This window comes from Protobothrops mucrosquamatus, unplaced genomic scaffold (genome assembly GCF_001527695.2).
Source record: "Protobothrops mucrosquamatus isolate PMUCROS unplaced genomic scaffold, P.Mucros_1.0 scaffold874, whole genome shotgun sequence".
Lineage (NCBI taxonomy): Eukaryota > Metazoa > Chordata > Lepidosauria > Squamata > Viperidae > Protobothrops > Protobothrops mucrosquamatus.
In genome coordinates, this window is record NW_015387128.1 from 1,240,385 (window position 1) to 1,257,216 (window position 16,832).

Genomic DNA, 16,832 nt, shown 5'->3' on the forward strand with positions numbered 1-16,832 from the left:
TAGCTTCCTCTGCCTGCAATTCCTGAAAGGCTAAACAACACAAGTTGATTATAATTTTGTACTGATCATAACTAATTATCCAAAATAGGGCCTGTTTCCAGGACAGAACTGTGGCCCAGGGATGCCAATGTATGGAGCAGTCTGTTCTTTCCAGCTCCAGAGATCTGCCAAAATAAGTACATGGTTTGGTCAGTGACGGTGGCCAGGGAAAAAGGTGTGGGATCCAGTGGGATAGGAAGCAGGCTCAAGGTCCATAGGGGACCTGGTTTGGTGGGGGGAAAGCAGGCCCATGACCTGCAGGGAGCTCAAGGGATGAAAAGTGGGGCATGGGATGCCTTAGAGCAGGGGTCTGCAACCTTGACAACTTTAAGACTTGTGGACTTCTGGCTGAGGAATTCTGGAAGCTGAAGTCCACAAGTCTTAAAGTTGTCAAGGTTGCAGACCCCTGCTTTAGTATGGGAAAGGCCTTGAAAGGGCTGGAGCAAATGGGCCTATGCTAGGTCTCCCAGATGTCAGGTGTGAATAATTAGACCCACACCTGAGGAGTTTAAACCAGATACTTTAATGTTGTATTACCTATTTCATAGGAATCTTCTCAGACTGGCAGTTTGCCTCTGGGAAAGACTAGATAAAGTTCAACAACATTCAAGGGCAGGGGCTGGATCTTGCCCTTTTATGTCTATGTAAAGATTCTAGACCATGGATGTCAAACTCAAACGTGTCACGTGATGTATCGTGACTTTTTTGTCTTTGTGGACTGGGGTGGGCATGGCCTGCGTGTGATGTATCCGGCCCACGGGCCGCCAGTTTGACACCCCTGTTCTAGACTAACCCCCCATTTGACCCCTCCTCCTAACTGGGCCAGTCTCTCTCCAACACCAGGGCCTCTTCCACCCAAGGCACTCTGTTCTCCACTACATTAGAGAGAGGAGGGGTGGGAATCATTAAGAGGCAATCATGTGGCAGCCTCCATTATAATCATGAGTTGTGTACTACCTATACGGTTACTTATCTTAACTGTCTTGTGTTCTTTTCCCCCATAAAATATGGTTAGGCCTAGGATTATTGATTGATAGTTGATCAATCAATCAATAATCCTAAATCACATCAAAGACATTGCACCAATCATTTATGTCTGTAGCAGGCACAACCTTTTTGGATATGAGATTTTAAACCTAGTGGTGAGCTAATAAGGAACAAGAACCAAAAGAAATTCCTTTTACTCCTTTCTGCTTCAAACCTATGGTTGCCTAACTCAGACAACTACATAGTCTTGAATCATTTAGTCCTTCATTAACAAATTTCAGAAAGTGTATACAGATGAATTATGTAAATATTAAAATGCGTCAAGATAGTGAAATAAAGCAGCTACGGAGATGAGAAATAATCCATAAGTAAAGATTAGCAATTTATGGCTATAGGCAAAATGCTATATTGTAAGACATCGGCTATGTATTCTTGCTTTCTACCCTTACCATCACTTACTGGGATTGCATGTGTATGAACATGGATGGTGTCTTTCTTTATGCCCCAACTGCCTTTGAGTAATGCTGATAGAACATCTCCCTTGGCATAGTATATCTTAAGTATTACAAGACAAATTGCACTCTGTATACAACATTTTATACTATATTGTAAGCCATCTAGAGTCATTGTGAGATGGGAAGCAATAAAATGACAGTTTTTCACCATCTACTAGTCATCAGGATTTTTGCATCCTAGGTTTGCATTTTGGAGATTTAAAATGACTTTCATATGGATATGTATATGTATGTATGTATGAAAGTAGTCATTTTAAATCTCCATATATGTATATATGTATGTATATGTATATATGTATTGAATGTTGAGCGTTGAGCAGAAAAAAAGGCACAATACATCTTTGCTTGAAGGTCATTTAACTACTGAGTACTTGGCCCAATGGGTAGCATATGTTTAGGAGGTCTGTGCATGGAAATTATCTCAGGTTTTCTAAAACCATCCTAACCGAATACCTTTCAAGATAGGAATGAGTCAGCTTGTTAGAAATACCTTCTGCAGACAGGGGGAGAAACTCTCCTCTTTTTTTTAAAAAAAATGCTGTTCCTCCTTTCTCCACCACTCCTTGGAGGGGGGGGGAAGGTGTGTAGGTGTGAATGTACACATACATTGCCAATCATGGAAGTCAGCATGGATTCAGGTAATTTCTTTTCAGCTGCATCCTCGGGAAAGTATCGGTGGAGGACAAAAACAAATCGTAGATCACGAACGATGAATGGAGGGGCGGTTTTTTTTTTGGTTTTTTTTTTTAAAACCTTCGATTTTTTTTTTTATGTGTCTTGGTTGCAACAGTTACGCGGAGCTGCAAGCTTAGTTCGCCGAAGAAGATATAGCATTGTAGCTGTAGGTGGTCAAGAAGGAGGCGATCAAGAGAAGGAGCTGGACGATCGCCCCGTTCTTTTTAAATCAATAAAAGTAAAGCGAAAGGCAAGAGAGGGTGGAGTACATGTGTGTGCACGAAGCCGATGCAGGCAGGGAGAGAGATTTGCAAGGTTACTTAAGCTTTGCGTGGCTCTCAACTGCAGTTGGCGTTTGGAGGGGAGAGTCAGAGGAGGGAGGAGAAAAATCAACCATCGGCCTCCCCCCCCCCCGCCTTTCTCTGGCAGCTCAGTCGCGGGGGAAGCCTCGAGGAAAGGGGGCTGAAGGCCAAGGAGAGGACGGGAGCCCCCCCTCCCCCTTCTCCTCTGCCCCTCCGGCTCCATTGCCTCGCAGCCCAGAGCTAGGAGAATTCCCGGCTGAGCTTCTTTTTCTCTCTCGCCTTCTCTTCCCAGCTGACAACATGGCTGCGGCCGCTTCTGCTGCCCAAGACGAGCTGAGTAAGTGTGTCTTCTGTGGGGGGGGGGGGTCCGGCGGCGGCGGAGGGGGGGAATCTCGTTCGTGCGGGACACGGTGAAAAAGAGGGTGCTCCGGCCCTGGAGTTTGAACCCTCCCGTCTTTCTTTTTAGCGGGTCAGTTTTCCAAGCTCTTGTGTGCGCCGGCCTTCCTGCCCTTCTCCTCCCTCCCCCCCGCTTGATGGGTGCTATAGGGCGACCTCGGAAACGGGGCTCGGAGGGCCGGGAGTCCTTTGCAAAAAGAAAGGCGAGGAGAGCTGATGGAGGCGGGGGGGGGGGAGAAACTGTTCATAGACGATGCAGGATCGGGGAGGGGAAGAGGGAGGGGGAGGAGGAGCCGGCCATTAGGCCTCAGTTGTTGCAGAGTCATATTAGGAAATGGGACATTAAAAGCTTTCGGAGGATGGGAAAGGGGGGACGACGCCGTCCTCCAAATTAGCCCCTTCGGTCACTGATTAAGACACACACAGAAACATCCTCCAAATTAGCCTCTTCAGTCACTGATAATACACACACACACACACACACATTCTTCCTCTCCCCCCCCTTTTTAAAGATATGGGGGTACGGGCGCGAACGTCCTTGCGAGAAGGGGGACGTGATTTGCCCCAAGTTTGTTCTACTGTCCCGAGGAAAGTATTTTATTCTCACCCCCCCCCCTTTTTTTTTTTTTTTTTCATTCGAGGGAATTCCAGATTTCATTCCTCCTCCTCCAAAGTCTGTTCCTGAATCTGGTTTGGAAAAAGTGCAAGGCCCGTCGTGACTTTGCTTTCCCCGGGGGATTAGAATCCAACCTTGGGGAAATCTTGCAGGATGGTGGGGTGGATTTTGTTTTTTGTTTTTTTTTGAGTTGGAGGGAGGGGAAGAGGAGAGCCCCTTCACTTCGTCCAGGGCCCAATTTGGCCGGTCTTTCCCAGATGCACCCCCGACCCCCCCCGCAGGGGAAAGAAGGAAAGAGGGTGTTGCAAGTGCAAGCGGGTCCTTTGGCCGCTTCAGGACGGATTTTGCCGGCTCCGTCTCGCCGTCCCTCTCGGCCTTTCGAAATGTGGTGCTCCCGCTCCCACTTCCCATTCCACATCTAAGGTATTGAGGCCTCGCTCGGCGAGGCGTGGTCTGGCCGGGAAATGCTTCTTTGTGACAGGAAATGACTATAGTCTTTGCCACTGAGGCAAGCTGGGTGTGTGTATGCATGCATGCATACATAAATTCATATACATAACACATATGTGTGCACTCACGTATAGGAGTGTGTGTGTGTGTGTGTAACATACACATGCTATTAGTTTAGTATGGGGTATTTTTAGAGCAGGCCTGTTATTTAATTTGATTTTAGACAGAAATTTGTGTATATTTATCGTGGTTTTTATTATCGCCTGTTCACCGCCCTGAGTCCCGTAAGGGAGATAGGGCGGTATATAAATTCAATAAATAATAATAATAATAATAATAATAATAATAATAAGCCCACAGGCCAGATCAAAATACAGAGTTCTAAAACACAAATGAATAAAATCCTATGAAAACAATTTAAAATGAAATTGGAGTAAAATTGGAGTAACACAATAATTTAAAATGACAGAAAATTATATTTCAGTATCACCCCTACAATCTACCCCAAACCGTTCCACGCGCTGTGCTGTGTTAAATGTTGTTTTCAGATTCCGGCTGCACATAAGGTATGTTGTTTTAATATGGAGTTCCCAATAAATGACCCAAGGTACCTGTCTCTCACCCTCTTATACAAACAACAATCATATAGTATGTGAGCCAAGTCTTCTACCTCTAGCGCTACTCAAATGCAGATACATCCGCGTAGCAGATACATCCACTATATGGTATAATATACACTTAAGAATATAGTATCAAAAATATACTAGTATGTATATATTACACACACAATATATCGAAGTATCAAAAATATGCAGTTATTTATTGCCTATATATATATCCCATAGAGTTCAAGGATAGGCTTATTAGCATACTAGGCCCCTTAATTTTATACCTACAACACAACCCTGTGAAGGAGGCTGGATTGGGAGTGGCTCATATTCATTTGTGTTCACAGGTACTTCTAATATGTAGGGAAGAGCTACTAATGAAATTATAATATTATGCAATAGTTTAGGAGAAAGTTCCATTGCGCTTGATGGAATTAAATGTTTTTGGATGAGGAACAGTTGAACTTTAATTGCAGTGTCTTTGATGCTTGGATAAGGCATCTCAGTAATGTAATAAAAGTTTTTATTTCTGCTTCTTTATTTGGAATAAATATTATCCGATCTTGAGTAATCCTTTAAAGTTGCATGATTTTGCCCCGTGCCTGAACAAAGAATGTTGAAAAATTTAGTGATATGTATGAATGCTTGACAGTAGCTTTTTCAAATCTGTTGGCCATGATTCCTAGTCAAAATCTATTCTGATTTGGAATTGTGGACATTGTAGTCCAGGCTGCCCCAATCTTTTGGGCATCAAGGCCTGGTTCTGTGGAGAAAAGTTTTTCTGTGGATTTGCGTGGATGGAGCTTCACTTATTTAGGCAGCTGGGGGTGGATGGGTTAGGGACCCTTGTTGTAATCCATTAGGGAGGAATCAGGAAGACTGGTTTGGAGAGAATGTAAGACAGCGCATCTTTGTTTGTCTCCAGAATTGTTGACAAAAACCCCACTTTTTCCCTGTCATTTAATTAGTTTAAGCAAGTGTTTAAAAATCAACATCTATTAGCCTATACTAATAAAGGATTCTAATACTGTAAAAGTATTATGGCTGTGCAAAACAGTTTTTATCTAGCCCCATCCATATAGGCTTGTGCAACTAATTTAGTACTTTGCAAGACATCAGATTACATCAAGGACCAACTGTATAACTAAGATTGAATCTGCCAAGCCAGTAAGACCATCATGTCAGAGCCTGCTCCCAGTTCCTTCACACACAGGAGGCTGTCATTTTGGCTTCTGATCCTCACGTTGTATAACTTACTTGTGGAGCTTCATATACTTTGGAAGGTGATTAAAAATATGTTTTGCCATGCTTTCAGTTTGAGTTACCTTTGTATTATTATGGTTTGTTCCACAGTTAGCCAGCTGTTCAGACTGGATTTGACATTTTTATCCACTTTCCCAAGGATCTGGGATAGGCAGATGTGTTATTACTATTACTCTGTTATACTCTTTCCAACATTATGCACTGGGCCAGGTTACAAAAACTGCAAATAAATAAAATAATTATGAATGCATCTATAGAAGCTGGTATCCCCAGTGGAACTATATCTGTTTATGTAGACGATTGAGAACAGCCAAAGTAGCTGCAAAATTCTTCTGGAGGACATGGGTGCTTTAATTGACATGCTTCAGGAAGCATCCATATCCTTTTAAAGCTTTGCACAGACCTAAAGAAGTATATATTTATATATTTTATATATTTCTATGTGAACGGTATAAAATAAACCATATCTTTGTGATATGTACAACATCCAAATAAAGTGATAATATCACTGTGCTACAGTTCTTCAGGGAACGTGAGAGATAGTGGCTTATTAAGGTAACATATTGCTGATTTCAACCACTCTACCAGATTTAATAGGACTTGATTTCTGATAAGTCTATTTTAGATTTCTTAAAGCCCTTATAAATATGATTTTTAGATTTTAAATATGACAATATTACTGTTTTAATACTTTTGAAATCTGAAATAAGGAGTAACATTTTTTTTCCTCTGCACTCAAACTGCAGTACTCTTGACTATTTCACTTCCTGTAATATATTTTACTGGGTGGATGTTTACTAGAATCTATTGAATAATATTTTTGACATCAGTAATGACAAGTTATTATAATTTCCCAATGCTCTTATGTGACCTTAATTTTTAAATTTTTTGTTCATTGTTGTCGTTTGAAAGCAAGATAGCTTTTCCTACTTTAGCAATGTCCAGACACATAACCTGTTCCTTTTTAGAAATGTACATTTTTTCTCTCTTGTGAAAAATTAAAAGGGATACAATATGTAGGTTGCTGAATTCCGGACAACTAGATGGTAGTAAAGGGAAGCAAAAAACTCTAGTGCTCTCCTGCCAATTAAATTTGAATTTTGGCAACTTACATAGGGTGTCTTTGCTTTAAGAAAACAATTTTGGAAAGACTGCAGGAATAATTACCCATTACTTCATGCATTGTGTAATTTTAAGTTATTGAGCTGCCTTACATTTTCTGTTACAATAGTCCCTTATTCCAGTGCTCTACTGTTTATACTTTTAGCTTGATCTTTGCCAAATTATGCTTGATCTTTGCCAAATATCAAGAAGCAATTATTTCAGTCTATAACTGTATGCAGTAGAGACCTAAAAAAAGAAAAGAAATATACATGCCATGCTATTTAAGATTTGGGACAATAGTAGTAGAGAAAGTCTTCTATTTTACAAATTTTATTAATTTTTCAAATAAACATATGGACAAATAATACAAATATGGTGCGTTTCATTAGAAAAACAAACACATTAAAAAGCCTACTCAGTAAGTATTCAGAAATAACCAGCGGTCCCCCCCCCTGCATCCACACTCCCTCAACCTTCCTACCTACTTCCCTCTTCCTTCCTCCCCCTCTTAACCATGACCTCTCCTCTTTCCTCCTTTCCAACTATCCTACACATCCCATCACCTTCTTTTCCACCACCTCGGATGCAGTTTAGGGGTACTGGACGATCATCTCCTCTTTTTAAAGACAAACATTTACATTATATTTATAAATACACCAAATTTTATATAATTCTACCCCTTCATCCCCTTCCCCCCTCCCCCGCCCCCGGACTTCCCAGAACTGAGTACCAGGATAAATACATAACATCCCAAGTCTAAAATAAGCTATCCATTCATAATACAAACAAAATTAACATACTTTAACTCTAACATACAATAATAAACTTATAAAAAATATATATAAATTATATTAAATATATAAAAAATATTAGAAAAGAAAAATATTTATTCAAAAGCTATATGATAATTAATCACTTCATACTTTCGTAAAGAAAATCTTTATCTCTGGATTTGTAAAGTTTGGAAACCTGGGACAACATTGGTGGGAGAAAGATATTAAACTGGGATATGAGAAGGCCTTGGGAAAAAATACTGGGGAATGATACACTTGCATTTCCCCTATTTTTCCATTTTATTCTAAGCCTATTTCTATTCAAACTATAGGTTCTTGCCATTATAGCCAGATTTTGTCATTATTCCGATGCAGGAGGAAGAGGGATATTGCATTTTGAAGTCATCCAAAGGCTTTTCTTTCTATTGATATTTATTGTTCTCTGCTCATGCATCAGTTCATGGCACTTTTCACTACAGGTAGTCCTTGACTTACAACCATTCGTTTAGCAACCGTTCAAAGTTACAGTGACACTGAAAAAGTGACCTATAACTAGTCTTCACACTTAAAACTGTTACAGCAACCCATATGATCGAAATCCACATGCTTGGCAACTGGCATGATGCCACTTCCCGGGATCATGTAGTTGTCATTTGCAACTTTTCCAAGTGGCTTCTGACAAGCAAAGTCATTGGGGGAGCTGAATTCTTCTAATGATCTCATGATTCACTTAACAACTGCAGTGATTTGTTTAACAACCATGGCAAAAATTGTAGAATTGGGTGCAAGTCATTTAACAATTGCCTTTCTTAACAACAGAAATTCTGGTCTCAGTTGTAATTGTAAGTTGTAAACTACTGTATATTACTTGTTTCGTCTGTTTATCAGATCAGTATTTTGTTCCATTTTTGAAAAATTTCCCATATTCCACTAATCCTTTATTTTGCATTTAATAGAATACATTATGATTTGTGTAAGAGAAGAAAAAAGTATGTGACCAAAAAGCAGTGTCAAATTTTTATGCTCTAAATGTGATTCAGTCTTACTTTTTCAGCAAGCCTTCACACAATGGTGCATATGTAATTTGATCATTCAGCAAACTAGAGTGATCAGATTAGAAGAAGATGGTTCTCTTTTCCCTTCACTTGAACAAAACAAAGAGTCACTAGACAGGGAGATGGGCAACATATAAATGTATTAAATAAATAAAATAATTCCCTATACTTTCTGATATTAAATAAGTGTTGCATCTGTGTGAAACACACATGATAAATTAAGCTGGCTCCTAATTTGCAGATTTTAATTTGGAGAAAGAACTAATCATTTTGTCTTCTCTGAGTATTGATAAAGGACTCCTTTTAGAACAGATAGTGATACATTAAAAATGCTTCCAAAAGAAATATATGGCATTTTTGGTATAGTATGTCTTTTGAAATCCAAAGCTATAGGTGTGGTTAGAATAAAATTCGAGTCATTACATGTGGATAACAAGGTCCATACACTTCAGTTATTTATTTCCCACCTTTATTATTTTTATGAATTACTCAAGGTGGCGAACATATTCAACATACCCTTCTGTTTTCCTCCCAACAACAACCCTGTGAGGTGGGTTGAGCTGAGAGAGAGAGAGAGAGAGAGAGAGAGAGAGAGAGAGAGAGAGAGAGAGAGCTGGGGAGAGTACTATAATCATAGAAACAATCTTGATAATAAATATATTTTAGCAATACTAAAATAGTCTTATGTTAATTGTAAATAAATCTGATCTTTAAAAATAAGGAGTTAAGGAATCAAGCCAGCAGTGTGCTATAGCGGTCAAAAAAGCCAACACAGCCCTAGGATGCATTAACAGAGGGATGGAAACTAATCAAGGAGAGAACCAACCTAGGACTAAGGAGAAATTTCCTGACAGTCAGAACAATTAATCAGCGGAATGACTTGCCTCCAGAAGTTGTGAATGCTCCATCACTGGAGGTTTTTAAGAAGAGATTGAACAACCATTTGTCTGAAATGGTATAGGGTTTCCTGCTTGAGCAGGGGGTTGGACTAGAAGACCCCCAAGATCTCTTCCAACTCTTATTATGTTATTCTGTTTGAAAATTTTCTTTAAACCATTGTTAAAAATATTTGTGCATATAAGATAGATGATGAATATAATGCCATCAGAAGAATCACATTCTAGGAAACTTGCAATAAGGTCATTAGTAAAACCAATTAAGAACTAAGCCACTATTTAATGGTGAACTTGCTGGTATGATGTTGCTGTTTGAATTGTTTGCTGTTATAGATCGGTTTTTCTTCATTTTAGATCAACTTGAACGTGTATTCTTGCGTCTTGGCCATGCAGAAACAGATGAGCAATTGCAGAATATTATATCCAAATTCCTTCCCCCTGTTCTTTTAAAGCTTTCCAGCACACAGGAAGGAGTACGTAAAAAGGTATGAATATTATTGTATGCTGAAGTCGGTCAAACACAAAGTGCTTAAAAATCCTCCCATGTTGGTTTTATATTAGATAGAGTGTCCTTTGAGATGAATTTAACTCATGGTCACTTGATGAAAACATGTAATTTTCAGTACAAAGGTGGCTGCTATTGTCTTCCATCCAGGGTGCATTTTCAGCTGCTCATTCTAATCTAGTGTTTGTGTGGTGGTCTTCTACACAAGTACTAACCAGATCAACCTTGTTTGGATGTTATGTTTCACTCAAGCTGGAAGCTGAATATCATAATAATATATTTCCTGAAGTCATTGAAAATATTGTTACCTCATAGTAATTTTTCACGTTCAGTCCAAATAATATAGTCACTTGGTTCTTTTTCTCTGTGAAAGGTCAAATGGAACGACATATAGGGCATTTGATAATACAGATATTTTTATTTATTCCACAGTTGGGAAATGAAACCTAGATCAATAAAATGAAGTTGTTTTTTTTTAGGTTATGGAATTGCTAGTTCACCTGAACAAACGAATCAAAAGTCGTCCAAAAATCCAACTTCCAGTGGAGACTTTATTAGTCCAATATCAAGATCCTTCTGCAGTCTCCTTTGTTACAGTAAGTCCTTTTTTCTTTGAGAATTTTACTCATGAATTCTAAGATTATGATTATCTTTGCACATCGAGCTTAAGTATAAGAGCTGGTTATCTCCTGCCTAGGTATTCTTTGTCCTGCTTTTGAATAATAAACCTACTGTATAAACAGCAGATAAAGAGAAGGATGGTTTGTTGACTTGTAGCTGCTGGGAAGTGCTTTCCTAAATGTAACCCTTGAACACTTCAACTGTTTTAATGAATATTTATATATATGAAACTACATCCTATTGTCATATTTAAAGAGTCCATTGAAATGGATATGATTAACAATTAGGAAATGTTCTGGTTAACAAGTTGATGTCATTGCTCTGTCCTTGCAGTTTAAGTTTACACATAACATATGACAACAAAGACATTGTGGCTTTACTGAGAATTGGTAGAGTTAAACAGTAATGTTAGGATTATAGATTGCCACCACACTAACTTGGTTCATGTATGCTAAATTATAATTTGTATAATTTTGGTGTAATGTATGTGAACTGCACTATTACCCACTTGGTTCACACATCACCCTAAGCCACGGGTGTAAAACTTGCAATGTCACCTGATGTGTCGCGGCATATCGTGACTTTTTCCCCATTGCTGGCAATGGGGTGGGTGTGGTTTTAGCGTGATGCATCCAGCCCGTGGGCCGGCAGTTTGACACCCCTGCTCTAAGCCATAGATAATTATATAAAAGCGGGTTGAACTGCCCCAAAGTCTTTACCATTGAAAATCGGTTTTTCTCAAATTGCACAGGAAATATATACATATTCAGATAGAGATGTATGCAGATAGTGTAATTTTTAGTGGACGTTTAGGTGAGGATAATCCTTTAGTACATGTTTTTAGATTTATCATCTGATCCATTTCAATGACAAAGTCCTTATTCCTTTTCCTTTTTTAAAAATATCTAGGTAAAGTTTTAACACACTAGTGCAGTATGTAGTTACGGATGCTTATACATGAACTGAAATACACATTTTGACCCGTTAATAACAGCTGCTTTTAGGTGGCACTAGAACAGTGATGGTGAATCTTTTAGACACCGAGTGCCCAAACCGCAACCCAAAACCCACTTATTTATCACAAAGTGCCAGGGGCCCATCAGCATTGTGGTGCCCTCGGGGGGGCACACAAAAACAAGGGGCGCAAAAACGGCCACCGCCGTGCCGTGGGGTGCAGATACAAGGTGCTGCACCAAGCAAGAATGGGGCAGGGCTAGTGAGTATCATGCAGGCACTAGCCCCGCCTCATTTGCAGTGCGTGCATACTTGCGGCCCCGTGCGCGCAGGCGCACATGTAAAATACTTCCCCCTCCCTTTTCTTCCAGTCCATCAATTGACAATGGTTGGTGACTTCTGCTCTACCACCTCTACTTGACTTGCTAGTCGGCCACTTCGCCTCCTTTGTGCTGGGCGGGGCTCCTGCTCTGGGCGGTGGTGGCGGCCTGATGGACCTGCTACTGGCGGCGGCACGCGTGCCAACAGAGAGGGCTCTGAGTGCCGCCTCTGGCATGCGTGCCATATGTTTGCCACCACTGCACTAGAACTTTCTCAGATAATTGCTACGATGAAGTGTCTTGATTTAATGGTCCACATCAGTAAGGCCATAATTGGTTGGAGTCAGAAACCTGGGGATAATGCAATCACTAGAATGCAGGCGTAAGAGGCTCCTAGTATGAGGAAGATTTTTTATTGTATATGCATTCCCCATGTCAACTGTAAAAAAAATCAGACGGAGTCTGGTAGCACATTTTCTCAGTAACACATTTAATTCAAAGGAATAACTTTTGGTGAGCTGCCGTTTATGGTTTTTAATAAAACTCCTACCATGTCAGTAGTATTTCTCAAAGTTATCAAAGTAATTGAGGTTGTGGGATTTTGGGGTGAGCTGGACTACTTGAACAATGTAAACATTTCAGTGGTATTTATCAATGATTTTTTAAGCCATAAGTTTCTTAACATTTGTGGATATTGTACTGTAGAGCTGTTTTTTGTAGTGGTTCTTTTCAGACATATCTTGCATTTTACAGAATTTTACAATAATATATGTTAAGATGGGTTACCCTCGTTTGCCTGTGGAAAAGCAATGTGAATTGGCACCCACTCTCCTTACTGCAATGGAAGGAAAACCTCAACCCCAACAAGACAGGTATAATATTCTGATCATAAAGCTTTCATTGCCTTTTTTTCTTTAAAGTCATTCCTTTTAATAAATTAGTCTTTAAAGACTGCAAATACATGTTCGGAGAAATTATGACATAGTTTCCTTCTGTTACTTTGTGTCAGCATGACAAGGCAAATTCCACAGGGAGACTACTAGACTACTACTTATTGAGCTAGGCCAGGGGTAGGCAACCTTGGCTCTTTTATGACTCGTGAACTTCAATTCCCAGAATTCCTGAGCCAGCCATGCTGACTCAGAAATTCTGGGAGTTGAAGTCCACGAGTCATAAAAGAGCCGAGGTTGCCTACCCCTGAGCTAGGCTATAATAATAGAAATTTGCCCGTCTGATTGAGCTGAACCTCCATTCCTTAAATCCCAATGAATCAGGGATTTGTTTCAGCCATCTTTCCTAGGCAACGGTTATATTTTAAATATCTTGCTTTTTTTGCCATCCAACATTTTGAAATTCAGATAAATCTTAATTTTTGGATCTTAATTCTTGGATCCAACCTACTTTACATTTAAAGATTCAGTTTAACTTATCTCAGTGCAATTTGAATGATACAGTTCCATTTGGAATTAGCTACTAAATATGAAAGAAAAGAAAGTGGTTTCATGAAAACCATGAAGTTATGTTATCTTTCTTGTCTGCAATGCCCAGTTAAATCTTTTAAAAATGCAAATAGCAATAAATGAAAACGATTATGAATTTTAGACAGATTCTTACATATAATTGCAATATATACAATTGTTTTGCAGCCTAATGCATCTTCTAATACCAACACTTTTTAACATGAAATATCCTGTTGAACCTCTGAAAGCAGCTTCTCCATTTAATCTTGCTGAAAAACCAAAGACTGTACAACTGCTGTTGGATTTTATGTTGGATGTTCTCCTTATGCCTTATGGGTAAGTAATGATGAAGTTTATCAGGTGATAGGTACTACTAGGATTAGTAAGAGAGAGGGAAGACTCTCATTTTTAAAGTGATATTCTGCCATTCTCTAGATGGTACTTTGTTTTTATTGTTTTTAATGAAAATCATATTTTTGCCTCAGATCATTTAAAAGTCCATAGGCAGGTGAGTGAGTGCAGATTGTAAAGGTACCATAATCACAGGGAAATTGCTAGAAGCATTGAGTTTCTTACCCAGATATTTGTTAGCTTTTGAGCAGGATTCACATATCACATTAAATTCTAATGTGGTTTGTTTGGTTTTGGCTTACTTTCTCATCCTTCATTGAGGGAAAGCTTGTGTAATGCAAAATTACTGTGATTGACATAATTGACAAGCCATTGATAGATAGTCCTTGACTTAATAATTAAATCTCATGCCTGATCTGTCACGTGCATAAGCTAAAACAAAAATTAAAATCTTTGCAAGTACTTCATTAATGTACAAATGATCCAACAGTCTTGTAAACGTCCTCAAATCTTAGGAGTCAGCAGAATTTTTTATCAGTTTGCTATGTATGAAGGCCCACAAATTTAATTGACAGAAATTAATACTGATCAAATTAACAGTCTAATTAAAACCTATTCTGTCTAGATGCTTTTATCTGTCTTTGGAAATGGATTCTATTATACATGTGTCCTGATTAACTAATGTGATTATTTATATAATTTTTAAAATTGTTATGTTTTGTTATATTACGCTATGGCCCACCTTTATTATTATTTTTAAATAACTTAAGATGGCAAACATATCCAACACACTTTCCTCCTCCTATTTTCTCCACAAGAGCAACTCTGTGAGATGAGTTGGCCTGAGAGAGAATGACCGGCCCAAGGTCACCTAGCTGGATTTCATGGCTAAGGCAGGACTAGAACTTACAGTCTCTGGCTTTCTAGCCTAGTCCTTTACCCACTAGACCAAAATGGCTCTCTAGATTATTTTTTATTTTATTTTAGAAATGTATAATCTAAGGCAAGGGTCTTCAAACTGGGCCCTTTTATGACTTGTGGACTTCAATTTCCAGAATTCCTCAGCCAGGCACATTGGCTAAGGAATTCTGGGAGTTGAAGTCCACAAGTCATAAAAGGGCCAAGTTTGAAGACCCCTGATCTAAGGCGTCAGAGCTATATATGGTTCCTGACAGCTTTGGATAAGGCCTCCAGAATACCTCCAAAACTGATAAAATAACATTTTTAATGTGATAGAAAAATAATTCTTTTATTTTAATATTCTGCTTTTTCAAGTCCAATTTTTGTTTCTGTAACTGAGATTATGGCTGGATTTTTCAGACTGACATAATTTAAGCTGTGCAGAGCTCACCATTTCTAATAGAGAATTTCATAAACTTTCCCTCCTCTTCTTCTAGATATGTATTAAATGAATCCCAGAGTCGCCAAGCTGTTCCAGGGGGACAGGGTTCCTCTTCATCAAGTACTTCTGGAGGTTCTGGGATCCCTCAGCCTCCTCCGGGAATGAGCTTTTATGCAGCTAAGCGGGTTATTGGAGATAGTCCATGGACACCTGAGCAGCTGGAACAGGTAAAAGCCAAATAATTATACCTAATGGGTGGGGGTGGGAGTAGCTTAATTATAATAAGTTAACCAAACATAATGTATATTATCTTGTGGACTTTTATTTGTCCCTAGCTGTTTTCATGCATACTCCAATTAAGTTATTTATAATGAAATCCATCTTGATTGGACTGTTAACTGTAAATAAAATACAGAATATAAAACAAAAAGTAAAAAAAGCAGCAAAACTGAGTAGCATCAGCATACAATGGTACTCCATTCCAAAACTGAACAATGTAATTTTATGTACATGATAAACAGCATGGGGACAAGATGGAAACCTATGGATCTTTATGAGTCATCTACCTGTGAGTTGACTAATAATCTCCTGAAACTATTATTCTGGCTATAATCTGACACGAACAGCCAAAATCACTGCAGCAGACCTTCTCAGTGGCCAGTTCCAACAGATGACCTAAAATTATTGAGAAATCCAGGAAAACTAGCAGAATGTAAATGTTCCAATTTGCTTCATAGCATAGGTCATTCGGCAGCGTTCATCTAGTGTTATCCACGTGTGTTTGGAAATGGAAAGGCTACCACCTTTACAGTCATCTTTCTTGGAAATGGAATTTTGACTTTTCTGTGTGATTAGATAGTACATCTGAAATCTACACTGCTCGTATTGTTAATTATAAAAGCAACAGTTGGAAAATAGCAGCTGTTGACTCTCATGGGGCAAGCACTGTCTTCCATATAGATTTTGCTGTGAAAGGAAAAAAAATGTAAAATGTTTGCTCATCTGATCATTTGGAACAGCACCACCACCAAATTTAACATTACCTGTCGTATTTTTATGGGAATGAGAGGTATTTTGGAGGGTATCTTTTTAAATTTTTGAAACCACTTCGGTGGGATGGTAACGGCATTCTGTGCGCGTATAGTCATATATTGGCGTATAGTCATGCTGGCTACATGACCAGAGAAAGGGTCTTCAGACAATGCTGGTTCCCTCAGCTAAGAAACGGAGATGAGCACCCTAGAGTCGACATAGGGACAGGAGAAACCTTTACCTTTACCTTTAAATGACTGAAATTCCTGACCTTTCACAAATGGTTGGATCAGAATTCGCATTATGGCTCTCTATTGCTTAGATCAGGGGTCTTCAAACTTGGCTCTTTTATGACTTGTGGACTTCAACTCCCAGAATTCCTCAGCCAGCGTGCCTGGCTGAGGAATTCTGGGAGTTGAAGTCCACAAGTCATAAAAGGGCCAAGTTTGAAGACCCCTGGCTTAGATTGACTGGTGGTGTTGGGAATTGCCCTTTTCTAATGTATTGAGCCTCATAATTTCCCCGTCTCTGCTTTAAGGCAAAGCCTTTTGTTATTTATCCAGTTCTA

General features: G+C 39.2%; 1 protein-coding gene across 1 annotated transcript in view; it reads left to right on the forward strand.

Annotated features, from left to right (window-relative positions):
• Positions 1 to 2,126: 2,126 nt before the first annotated feature.
• ECPAS (Ecm29 proteasome adaptor and scaffold) overlaps positions 2,127 to 16,832 on the forward strand; it is a 72,321-nt gene continuing 57,615 nt past the window's right edge. Inside the window, exons 1-7 of the mRNA XM_015819214.2 lie at positions 2,127 to 2,179; positions 2,811 to 2,855; positions 10,034 to 10,164; positions 10,664 to 10,780; positions 12,833 to 12,951; positions 13,726 to 13,875; positions 15,288 to 15,459. Of these exons, the coding sequence (XP_015674700.1) occupies positions 2,158 to 2,179; positions 2,811 to 2,855; positions 10,034 to 10,164; positions 10,664 to 10,780; positions 12,833 to 12,951; positions 13,726 to 13,875; positions 15,288 to 15,459 (756 nt within the window). The 5' untranslated portion in view covers positions 2,127 to 2,157. The remainder of the gene's footprint in view (positions 2,180 to 2,810; positions 2,856 to 10,033; positions 10,165 to 10,663; positions 10,781 to 12,832; positions 12,952 to 13,725; positions 13,876 to 15,287; positions 15,460 to 16,832) is intronic.